We start from the raw sequence: 12,267 nt of genomic DNA, 5'->3' as shown, positions 1-12,267 counted from the left end.
AACCATTAGAGAGAGATTGGTCTGGATTCTGGGACTCTCTCATGCAAGAGGGAGTCCCGGAGTCCAGACTCTCAGCCGTACCCTCTGGATCCCCCCTTCCTCCCACACTCAGCTCCTCGTTCTCACTTCCACACAGCTCTGCTGCACATTGTTTTCAGCCCTGCACTCAAACCAGGTAAAAAGAGTAACTATTTTCCCAGCTCAGCTCATAGCCAAGACAAGAGATGTAGCAGAGATGCTCAATGCCCATGGTGGCAGCTACACATAGGACAGTGCCAGCTGCCACCATGCCAGTGGCGGTGCATGGTCACCAGAGGTGACCCAAGCAGAGTGTGGAGCTCAGGGCAAATCAGCCAATGCGGGCCCCCCCCCGCTCTGATCCCAGAGCTGAAGAAGCTGGGGGTGTGTAGCGAGCAGCTGGACGTGGGGGGGCAGCGGGTAGGGGTGGGTAGTGAGCAGCTGGATGTGGAGCTGCTGCTCTGCCCAGCTCCATGGGGCCCCCCAAAGCACGGGGCCCAGGGTGATAGCTCCAATTTGTGCCCCCCCCTGCCAGGGATGGCCCTGGTTGTCACCCACCACTGTGCTGGTGGCTGTATGTGGTGGTCTCAACAAAAGGGGCCTCTAGTCACCCCCACTGTTTTCCCACCCCCTCCACTCACCTGTCCACTCTTGTTCAAAAGGACAGGGCTGGGCAGCTCTCCACATGCTGTGAGACCCGGGTTGCTTTTACAAGCACCAAGCAGGGCTGCGGGCTGGGAAATGAGACTGCAACCAGGGGGAGCCTGTGGTGGGGCAGGACCCATATGCGCCGCACAGCGCTGTGACCGGATGTGGGAAAGGCCCGTGGGTGAGAGGTCACTTCCCTGGCGCTCCCTCGGGGGGTCCCACTGTTGCAGGAGTCTCATGCTGTGTTTGGGATGCAGCCCCCCTGGGCTCCATGCCGGCTTCCAGCCAAGTGCCCAATGCCACGCACAGTTACTTCTATCCACGCTCTGCTCCCGCCCCTCCCTGCTCCCGCCCCCCGGCCTCCTCCCCCAGTGGCCATGGCCTTTAGAGCTGGGGAGAGGGATCCTGAGTTGTGAGTGGGAGCCGAGCACAGCAAAGACATGGGGCTTCAGAGCTGAGCCTCTGTCTCTGCAGGACAGAGACCAGGTCTGTGAGCCCAAGGAGAGCAGGGCTAGGCTGCAGCAGGGCACACAGCCTTGCAGACAGACGGGCCACTCACTCCTGCATCCTCTCCCCTTCTGCAGACCTTTCCAACTCACGTTCTTTAGCTCTCTGCATATTTTTATCTCCCAATTTGTCTCCTACTTTCTGTCTCTCCCCCTCCCCCCTCTGTGTACTCCTCTCCATCGCTTTCTCTCTGTTCCCACTCACCACTTTCTCTCCCCCAATTGATTTTTTTATCCAGCTCTCTCTCTCCTACTGGATATTCTTTCAATCTGCTTTTCTTTATCCCCTCTTGATCCTTTTATGTATCCATTTTCAAATCTATATATCAAATATATTTCTCCCTCCAACTCTTTTTGTTCCCATATGCCCACCTTTTTAGTTCTCTCTTTCTGTCAATTGATATATCTTTTTCTCTTACTGTGTTGTTTTTCTTTTTCTGAATGTATCACTCTCCCTCTCTCCAGTTATAAATAGCCAACCATCCCTTTGTTTCTGCTTCTCCAGAGTCCCTGACTCACAGCTATCCAGCTACTGTCTCCTTACAGCTGAGGCTGTCTCTCTCCATCTTTCTTCATCTCTCCCTCTCTCACATGCACTTTGACTGGGGCACAGCTGGCATTTCTAATTCTCCCATCAACAATGTCAGTGGGCTCTGAGGATGCTGTTCCAGCAGAGACAGACTTAGGACACCCCTGCCTGGCATCAGTGCACTGACACAAAGGTCTGCATCATCTCCAGGTCTCTTACTCAACGTCAAGCCTTGGTACCGGGAACGGGGGACCTGACAGCAGGGTGATGCTGGCTCTGAGGGGCTGTGCTTCTCTCTGACCGAGCCTTCCCCCAGACCACCTAGCCACTGGGATGTGAAGCAGCACTTGTTGCCCTCAACTTCCAGAGCCAGCTTCAAGCAATTCTGCTCCTCTGCGCACAGACAGGACAGCTAGGGTTACCCTGCCTATGGTGCTTCAGAGCCATTGCAGCTCCATAACCACTGGCTGTTGTCTTTCTGGCAAGAGGGAGATCAGAGATCATCGATCTGAGATCTGCTCACAAATTCTGAGCTATTGGGCACAGCCCAGGCAGGAGGAATTGGGGCAATCACAACCAGCATTAAATGGAGGTGAGTCTGAGCTACAAAGGAGAGGGTGTGACATGGCCCGCTCCATGGGGGTGAGGGGAGGGAAAAGCAGAATGGCTGGAGGGAAAGACTGACCAACTGCCTTGGGCTAACACTGTGATAATGAGAGTGACTGACTGAATATGAGCTATGTGGCAGGATCTGGGCAATTAGACCACTAAGGCCCTCTGAAAAGCCCAGGAAAGACTGTGTTGTTACTGGATAAGGCCACAGATATTTTCAACTGTGCACTTGTATCTCGTGGCACTGTTGGTCTGGCTGTGCAGAACCTCAGTACAATTACAAGTGGGTGCAGGTTTTCCTGTACAACTTCTAGTTCATGGATCTGGGCATGGAAAATTTTCCAGGCTCCCTTCTCTGTTCTTTGATCCAATTTTACTCTCTTCCTCACAGTCTGTCTCTAGGACAGACAGTCAGGGGGATTTGTACTGAATCTGTATCACGACAAGACTGAGAGGCTTAAGCTAAGTTCTGTAGCTCATTATTGCATGCGCTACTCATGCACACAATGAGAAGTGGTCTGTATCTGAGATGAGATTAGGGTCCCCTTGTGCTAGGCTCGACATAGACACATAGGGAGAGGCAGCCCCTTCCCCAGCTGAGATGTGGGCTCTATCTGCTGGGCTCTGCACAGATACCCTGAGACAGACAGTCTTTAATTCAGCTGAGACAAAGCCACATTGTTCCAGGTGCTGCACAGACAGGCCTGGAGAGAAACAGAAACTAGGTACTTTGATTTAACTACATAAGTAGCACAATGGAGAGGGAAAAGAATTATCATTCTAAATTTATACAAGAAGCACATATTTATTCTCAAATAGGAGGAAGGACTGGCCAGAGACACAATACTGAGCTTGCAGCAGGAGGGGGAAACCAAATTCATGTCTCTTGAATCCTCACCCTGCTGTAACCATCCTCCCAGACCATCATTTTCCAACCTTCTCTGTCACACACACTGTCTTTCATACCTCTCACAAGTCCATCACTTCAACTGAGAAAATTCAGCCAGGCATCAGTGGCCAAAAGCACTCCTGCTTCCTGGCTTGGAAGAGGTGTATGATAGTGAGGGTTTTCCTTGGCAGGGCACCAGTCACTTCCCATGCATGCGCTGGCTTCTTAGAAAGATTTACAAATATTCTAAGGAGTTTGTTAATTAACACCCATCAAAGACACTGGTGGGGAATTCCTGTATTTCAGGTTTTCTCCCATCCTTGTCTTCATTTTTCTTGCTTAATGCTGATTTCAAAAGAACAGAGAAGTCATGCAGCAGCTGGACAAAACTCATTTAATCTTTCTGCCTACCTGGTTTGTCACTTAGATTTCTCCTCTCTTTCTCTGCTCCAATCCTGTGTATACTTGAAATGTCATGTTTTAGAGTATAATACCCTCAGGAGTTTGCTATGCTGTCTTCTAGGTGTTCGGTATATTTTTTAGACTCTGCCTCATTTGAAAGCTCTGTAAGGTTAGTGGTGCTATCAAAGGGATCAGGATAAAGAGGAATGAGGCAGGATGTGAGGATGAAGGAAAAGTAAAAGCTAGCAGTTCAATTTATATTTGAGAGACTACCTCATTTGACAGCTCTGTAAGGTTAGTGGTGCTACTGGAGAGGAATAAGGACAAGGTAAAGAGGTAAAGAGGAATGAGACAGGATGTGAGGATGGAGGAAAAGTAAAAGCCGGAACTCACCAGAATGGATTGAGCAAGAATATGATGAGTGCTAGATCTGGGCACACTAATAGCTGTTGGCCACTGAAGGACATGTAGGGGTGTGAGAGCTTTTTTTAGACAGCCCCTGTTCTCAGCAAAATGGGTCCTCCAGTGGAGTTAATGCAAAAACAAACTTTATTGAAATTTTCAAAATAGAATATTGCTAGCAAATAAAGAATAACATCATATACCCAAATGTAGAAGGATTCTTACTTAGGTTAAAGTTCTACATCCGTGTCCTCCAACCTGTGGGTCATGACCCAAAAGTGGGTCGCAAGAATATATGAAAGGGTCATGAACAAACTTTAAAAATGGATTCTTCTTTAAAGGAGAAAAATACGGAAAATGGTGGGTTTTCCCTTCCAGCCTGGCAGAGCTCCAGCCTGAGAGGGGATGCTTGGGGTTGAAGCGTGCGGGAGGAGGGTGATCACGCAGGGGGCACCAATGTGTGCTCACACACATGCATGTGGCAGCCAGGCAGCATGAAGAGTAGCTTTTCGCAGGTAAGCCTATGGAGGGGGGGGATACATAACACTTTATGGGGGAGGCACAGGCGACATGTTAGAGAGGCATGTGGGGGTATGTGCCCCCCTCCCCCCCGATCTGTGTACCCACAGTAGGCACATTTCTGCAGCCTAGCTAGACTGGTACGAGCAGGCACTGCTTTCATAGCCCAGCAGGCAGAAGCCCAGAGCGGGGCAGCGAGACTCAATGCTGCCATTGCCGGGACCCCCGCACCAGCTGCACTGCCACCAGCATGAAGAGTAATGGATGGGAGAGGCCACTCTGCTTTCACCTCCTCCCACTGCCAGCCACTTGTATGCTGGGTGCAGCTCTATCCCAAAACCATGACCCAGCTGCCATTGCCACTGCCCTCAGGCTGCAGCTCTACCCTAGAGGGATGGAGGCATGGTGGGGATATGTGGGTGGCCTGAGAGGAGTGGTGGCAGCACCTGGGCCATGGTGGCAGAGTAGACCTGTGGTCCAATGCCTGAAAAGCTGGAGGCAGAAGGAAGTGAGAACAGCACAGTCCCACCCCTGTCCATTACTCCTTGCGTTGCTGTTGGTGTGGTTGGAGCTGGGGTCCCAGCAGTGTTGGTGGCAGCAATGAATCTCACCGCCTGGGGTGGAGGCAGTGGGCTGGGAATGAGTGGCACCAGAAGGGCTGGAGGGAGTGGGGGGTTGTGGGTTAGGAGTGAGGAGTACTGGTAGGACCAAGGGGCTATTTTCTACTTAAACTATTTACTGGGTCAGGACTGGCCATCAATGTTTACAAATGGGTCCTGGTACAAAAAAGGTTAAGAACCACTCGTGTACATGGATACTTTAGAAATAGGATGATGCAATGGACCCTGTTTTTACCAATGTAATTCTATAGACCCAAACTCTGCTCCAGGTTCTTTGACTTGCATACTCCTTGCTTTGCAGGTCTGATCAAAACTGGCAGGGCCACAGCAGTTTATTCTCCACTCCCACCTCTCAGCTTATCCTGTAGGAACACTACAACCCTAGGAAGCCTAGGTGATGTACTTTCACATAGAAATTTAATATATTTCAAGTGCTAGGTTGAGTTTCACTAGATTTTGCAGATATTTACTTCTCATAGGGCATGTATAGAAACAATGAGGGGCATGTGTGCACAACACTTTAAAGCAGGTTAAATGCTTTTGCACCATTTTAATGGTGTTGGTGTTTGCATGTGTCCATGGTGTATTGAGCATTAATTCCAGCTGCTGTAGCACATTCGGCAGCATACTGCGCCTTAAATGACGTTGGAGCACAGCAAACTAAAACACATCTGAGAAGTTTTAATTCGCTGCCCTACAGCCACGAAGCGAAGCAACAGGCTCAGTGAGGCTCAGGGGCTGTGCAGGCAGCCCGTGCAGGCAGCCTGGCAGCAGCCTGGGAAGGCAAGTTCCACCAAAGGAAAAAAAAAAAGCAGCAAGCCTGATCTTTGTTTTTTCTTCTGGAGCTTGCCTGCCTGCATGAGCTCCTTCCCTTCGTGGCTGCGGTACCCCCCAGGACTGCCTGAGCCGGGTTTGTTTGGACGAGTGCCACTGGGGGGGGTGCCACTGTCGTGGAGCGAATTACCAACTCCCCCTCCCCCACCCTCCTACAGCCCAGGGACTGCTTCACCCGCTGGAGAGGAAGGTGAGGCATGGGTGTACACAACACAGGGGTTTCCTTCACCCTAAATTGAAGTGGTGTTTTTAAAATCCCACCACTTCAATTTAGGGCCCCCATTTCATCTACACATGCCCATACATACCAGCTGCAGCTCCATTCTGCCTGCCTGACCTCTATAATTTCTAAGTTCCCCATAACCAATATCCACATGTGCTGGGGAACAACTGTAACCATGGACTGTGGCTAACCAAGAGTCCATTTTAAATCCAGTTTCCTATAGTCTAACTGGCCTCTGAAAATTAGCACCCTCCACCAGAAACATTTACCTATATAGTAATGGGGAATAAGGCTGTAATTCTTTTTTTAGTGTTTGCTTTATTTCTAGGCTAGGAAAATCCAGACTTCTATACTACAATGAAAGTATGTCTTCACCTATGGATCACTGGCTCAGCAGGGGCTGGGGTGGCATGGTTGGTAAGGTGAATGGTTGCAAACTTTGAGGCCAAAGCAGTAGCATTCACTGGATGGCTCAGTCAGATTCCAACAAATCTGTGAATTCCGCTAAATACCTTGTGACAAGGACATGAAAAGGGCAAGGACTGAATCATCAGATAGGCATATTCTGTATTAGTGGGAATTGGTCCTGTAAGTAAAAAGTCTTTCAATGAAGAGAGTGCCCAGATACTAATCTACCAACAAGCATGTATCAGACTCAGGCTGTCTAGCTCCTTAAGGAGCTGGGGCTGAGTGCCTCCCACCTTGACCTCAGCACCATGGACTGTCCTTCTGCTCCCTCTACCCCCTAGGCCTGTGAGAAAAGGCAACTATTCGATTCAGATTTGGATTCGGCTGGTTCGGATTCAGCCGATTCAATTCGGAGATCCAAATTGCTTTCCTGATTTTATTTGGCCGATAAGCCACAGTGGGGTGAAAATTGCATGGGTGGTAGCTCTTGCTGAGCCCACCAAGCATGCCAAGCTTCAAGGAGATAGGTGCAGGGGTTTCTGGGAAACTGCACCTCAAACTGCTGACAAGCAAAACTCATGACATAGGTGACACTGTGTATGTGTTAAGGTACAACGGGGTGAAAACTGCAGGGGTCGTAGCCCCTGCTGTGGCCACAAAGCCTGCCAGCTGTCAAGGATATAGATGCAGGGTGAGCCTGGGTTCTAGGGCCCTGCACCTCTGGCCACGGGTAGGCAAAACTCATGACATAGGTGCTTGTGGGACTGTGTGTGTGTTCAGGTGCATCCTTCCTGGCACTGGGGCCTCTGCACAACATTGCGGTGTGCCCCCCATGAGGCCTTCTCCTACCGCCCCCTACCGCCTTGGCCTGGTCCACCACTGTAAGCAACGGCAAGTTAAAATAACTTAACACCAATAGCACCAGCAGCATCAAAGGTACCAGACAGAACTGTCACAGAGCCTTTCTTTTTATAAAGGAATTGACAGCAAGAAGTAAAGATGTTGTGTTGGATATATGTTACTTGTGGTATGTGGCGGCTTATCTTGTGTTTTTATGTTTATATGTTTATTATGAAAAAAAATAAAATAGCTAGAAAAATATATCTTAGGAAGCTTTTGGGTGGAAAAACCTTTTGTCAGGCTGAGGAAGTACCTGCAGTTGGTGTGTCTCCTGGTCCTGGATGGACGGAATAGTAAAGAAGCCAGAGGCTGACCTGGCATGCAATGCAGGCAAGAAAGCCGGTCAGTGAAAATGGAAATGGAGGTGTTAGGGGGTGAGGGACAGGCTGGCGGGGGGGAAGGGGGGGAGAGGGAAGTAGCAGCACAGGTAAAAGTGCAGAGGTACCTGGGGAGTCAGATGTCCAAGTTTTGCCTGCCTGCAGCCAGAGGTGCAGGGCCCCAGAACCCAGACTTCCCCTGCAGTTTTCACGCCCCTGCACCTTGACACACACACAGTGTCACCTATGTCGTGAGTTTTGCTTGTCAGCAGTTTGAGATGCAGTTTCCCAGAAACCCCTCCACTTATCTCTTTGAAACTAGGCACACTTTTTTGCCTCAGCAAGAGCTACCAATCCTGCAATCTTAACCCCACTGTGGCTTAACATACACACGTGACATGAGTTTTGCTTTCAGGATTTAAGGTGCAGTTTCCCAGAAACCCCTGCACCTATCACCTTGAACCTTGGCAGGCGTCATGCCCTCAGCAGAAGTTACCATCCTTGTAAGTTTCATCTGAATCAACCAAAAACAACAAAGTTATAGATATTTCATCGATTCCACATTATACCGTAGAGCTGAATCGCTGAATCTTTTCCGAATCGATTTGGAAGCTCCAAATTGATTTGGAAAACATTAACCTTCTAGTGATTCCATTTGGATTTATAGATTCAGCCTCTGAATCATTTGAATCATAACTGAATCACGATCCGAAGCTTTGCATAGCCCTACTATCCCCCAGGACCGGGGCAGGAAGCAGAAGCCACAGACCACAGAGGGAGCATGGAGGCCCTGTCTGCTACTGCAGAGTTGTCAGTAAGTTGCTGTTGGCTGAGGGCTCAGGGACTGCAAAAGAGCCCCTTGTAGGCCAAATGCAGTCCATGAGCCACAGGTTGGACAGCCCTGTTGTAGATAGTCTCACACCATCTCTTAGACCTGCCACCATTTCCTAGTCATGGAGTCTAAACTGCTACCAATACTCACAATCCCAGCCTTCCAGCCTTTTCCAGGTGTAGCTGTTATCTGCTCACTAAGCTGCACTGCTCTCGATGATTCACGTGCACCAGACACTGCCAGTCACGTTCTGATACCTTTTATCACCAACCTCCTTCCCGAAGGGTCCTTGTCACCCTTCCTTTTTCTGTACCTACAGGTGATGCATAGCAAAGCAGCATGGCAGAACCTGAAAGAAGAAAACCAGAGTACTGCTGAGGAATTCATCCTGCTGGGGGTGTCTGATCAACCACAGTTGGAGCTGTTGCTGTTTGTGCTCATTTTAATCAGCTACATGATGACGCTGCTTGGGAATGTCACCATCATTGTCGTCTCTCGGCTGGATCCCCATCTCCACACACCCATGTACTTCTTCCTCAGCAACCTCTCCTTCCTTGACATCTGCTATACTACCAGCGTTGGCCCCCAGATGCTGGTGAACTTTCGTAGCATGCGCAGGTCAATTTCCTGGGGCAGCTGCGTGGCCCAGCTCTACATCTCCCTTGGCCTGGGGTCCACAGAGTGCTTCCTGCTGGCAGTCATGGCCTTTGATCGCTACGCTGCTGTCTGCCGGCCCCTGCACTACTCGACAATTATGAGCCAAAACCTCTGCCTGCTTATGGCTGCTGGATCCTGGTTCGGTGGTCTGGTCAATTCACTGGCACAGACAGTGCTAACTATGCAGCTGCCACGATGTGGTCGGAACCATATTGATCACATCTTCTGCGAGGTGCCTGCCTTGCTCAAGTTGGCCTGCACTGACACTTCCTTCAATGAGGCAGAACTGCTTTCTGTTAGTGTGATCTTCCTGGTGGTGCCTGTGAGCCTGATCCTCATCTCCTACGGCTACATTGGTGCTGCTGTGTTGAGGATCCGCTCAGCTGAGGGCAGGCGCAAGGCCTTCAGCACCTGTACCTCCCACCTGGCTGTGGTGTCACTTTTCTATGGCCCCGGCATCTACACATACCTGCAACCTCCCTCCAAGGGTCAGGGCAAGATTGTCTCCCTGTTCTACACAATGGTCACCCCAATGCTGAACCCCCTGATCTACACACTGAGGAACAAGGAGGTACATGGGGCCCTGAGGAGGCTGCTTCAGAGAAAGCCAGGCCTTACAAGTTGGGATTAGTTCATTGACCTGGATCCCTCTGTTCCCCATGCCTCCTGGAGCATTTCCGTGTCTTCCACTTTTAGCCCCCCAAAATCCCATTTCTTTTTACTCTCTTCAACCCTTTAGGTCTCTTCTATCTCCTGCAACTGATTATATGAAATCAGGAAGTTAGCCAAAGGCTTGATTTTCATTTAAAAAACAAGTTTCTGCTCCCAGGACAGAAAGAAATTGTGACCCACAGCCTGTTCTTCTGATGCAGCACTGGCAGACTGCATAGGGTGCCTGCCAGTTGAAGGGGAGATGTAGCTGGTGTAGAAACCTGCAGTTGAGTCCAGAGCTGATTATGGGGTTATCTGACCCAGGGAGTCTGCAGTGGGTGGCTAGGGCTGATTGGAGGGAGTCATCTAACCCAGGAGAAGGGCTGGGCTTAAGGCAGATATAAGCCTGGTCCCTGAGCAGGGTTGGCAGTAAGCTCTTGGAGCCGGCTGAGAGAACACCACCTCAGCAGGATGGCTGCAGCTCTAGGAAGTCAGCATTTGAAGCAGTCTGTAGGTTTCGGAAGGAACTAAGTGTGGAGGAGGTTCCCAGGGACCCAGGAAGGGGTCCACATGAGCCCAGAAAGAGAGACCAAGAGCCAGTGGGCTCTGGCTAATCCAGAAAGAGGAGCCAAGTGTATAGGACCCATTTCAGGGTGAGCCCAGAGAGAAGGGCCAAGCATGTAGGACCTGAAGAGGGGTGTGACACCTAGAAAAAGGCTGCCAGTATGAGGCCTGATGAGTCCAGGGGCCAAGTATGAGGAACCTGATGAGGTATGTAAGCAAGCCAGAGAGCAGGGCCAAGTGTAAGGGACCTATTGAAGGGTCTGGGGGGTCCAGAGGGACCGGAGGATGAAAGAACCAGGGGAGCTCAAGGTAAAGAGACTGAACTAGGGCCAGCAGGCCTGGGAGTCTGTAGCTCAAGATGGGTGAGGCTGGAGGCTTATAGACCAGGATGGGCAAAGATAGCCAGAACTGGGAGGCTTGTGGCAGTGTCGCTTCTGGACAGTACCACTGATGGCAAATTCCAGGGAAGGGCAAGTATAAGGTGTCATGACCCAAAGGCATGATTTTGTGTGTGCTTCGGCACCAGAATTATCCCCGCCAAGTTGCAGCTTCATTGCACGGGAGAGTTTCCTGTTGCAGAGGAAAACCCCGGTGCAGGGACAAGTTTCCCGCCTTTCTGCAGCTTCTTTTGCAGAGTGCATTGTTCGAGTTGCACGATGCAAAAGAGTTCCCGCCACTGGTATGCAAATTCGTTCCCCGCTATTGGCTAGTTCTAAATTATTCCCATGTGGAGGCTAACGATTGGCCTGTTAGCCGTATAAGAGGCTTGAGCAGTTTCCGCCCAAGCCAAAGAGGACTCCACATCCATCTCGTGGGGACTCTGGATACACGGCAGGGTAATAGAAACCCTGTGTGAGATTCAGAGGAGTTTGGCGACCTGATCCATCGCCCACCTCTTCCCGTCTTCGATCGCAAATTTTATAAGACGTATCTCCGATTTCGATTTTGGTGGCGCGTTCACCCAGAGTATCCGGAGCTCTGTTCCGTGGAGCCTAGCAAACTCCACGTGATCGTCTGTGATCGTCTGTGTTGTCTGTGTCTGTAACCGCAACTCAAGCAAGTTTTCCAGGCTACACCACTGCCATCTCGGCGTAAGTAAACAATCTTTAAAACTACCACTAAGCGTTTGTGCCTAATTCCAGCTCGTCGCCCTCCCTCTCCGATCCAGCGTGCCCAGGCTGCTGGCCACAGCCCACGTGCAGCACGGAAAAGGGCTCGGGTCGCTCCTGGCCCGCACATAAGGCACCCGAAAACACCATCCCCCACTGCCTTATGGGTTACCCTTTGGTGGGGAAAGGCTACGGGAGCACATCCTGAGAAAAAAGCACTGGAAGGAGGTTTCGGTGGTCCTAGGGCCCAAAGAGGAGGCCAGTTAGAAGGAGCAGAAATCTCAATGGACCCATGCAGGGCCAGGGCCCAAGAGGGGTCAAAAAGTCCAGGAGAGACCACTGCAGAGCCTGCCAGACCTGAGGAAGCCTGGAGATCTCAATTGGCCTGAGGCAGGGCCAGGGCCTTGGAATGCATAGGGAAAAGGTCCATGTGTGGCCACAGCCTGAAAGGAACAGGATCGAGGAGACTGTGGCCCAAAATGACAATGGCTAAGGTGGTGCCACTCGAGTTGGGGAGGGTCCAAAGGAGAAATTGAGAACAGGACCCTGAGGCTGAGAGCATACCCAGCAGGAAGAGCTGGAGCTGAGAGAAAGTAAAACCAGAAGTAAGTCCAGAAGTGTCCAGAG

The 12,267-nt window shown here is 50.6% G+C and overlaps 1 protein-coding gene across 1 annotated transcript; it reads left to right on the top strand.

Moving 5' to 3' along the window:
* Nucleotides 1–8,608: 8,608 nt before the first annotated feature.
* On the top strand, nt 8,609–9,947 carry LOC102377153 (putative olfactory receptor 2B8). The gene is made up of 2 exons (XM_006037499.1): nt 8,609–8,641; nt 8,979–9,947. Exons 1-2 carry the CDS (start codon nt 8,609–8,611, stop codon nt 9,945–9,947), a joined length of 1,002 nt encoding a protein of 333 aa, XP_006037561.1.
* Nucleotides 9,948–12,267: the final 2,320 nt, after the last annotated feature.

This window comes from Alligator sinensis, unplaced genomic scaffold (genome assembly GCF_000455745.1).
Source record: "Alligator sinensis unplaced genomic scaffold, ASM45574v1 scaffold1039_1, whole genome shotgun sequence".
NCBI classification, from domain to species: Eukaryota; Metazoa; Chordata; order Crocodylia; family Alligatoridae; genus Alligator; species Alligator sinensis.
This window is presented reverse-complemented; position numbering and strand designations above follow the sequence as displayed.

What these genes read in the sequence shown, in the direction of transcription:
- LOC102377153 (XM_006037499.1), top strand. Translation starts at nt 8,609, where the DNA reads ATGGAGGCCCTGTCTGCTACTGCAGAGTTGTCA. An exon ending in CTGCTACTGCAGAGTTGTCA is followed by an intron (nt 8,642 to 8,978) that starts GTAAGTTGCTGT and finishes CTGTACCTACAG; the next exon opens with GTGATGCATAGCAAAGCAGC.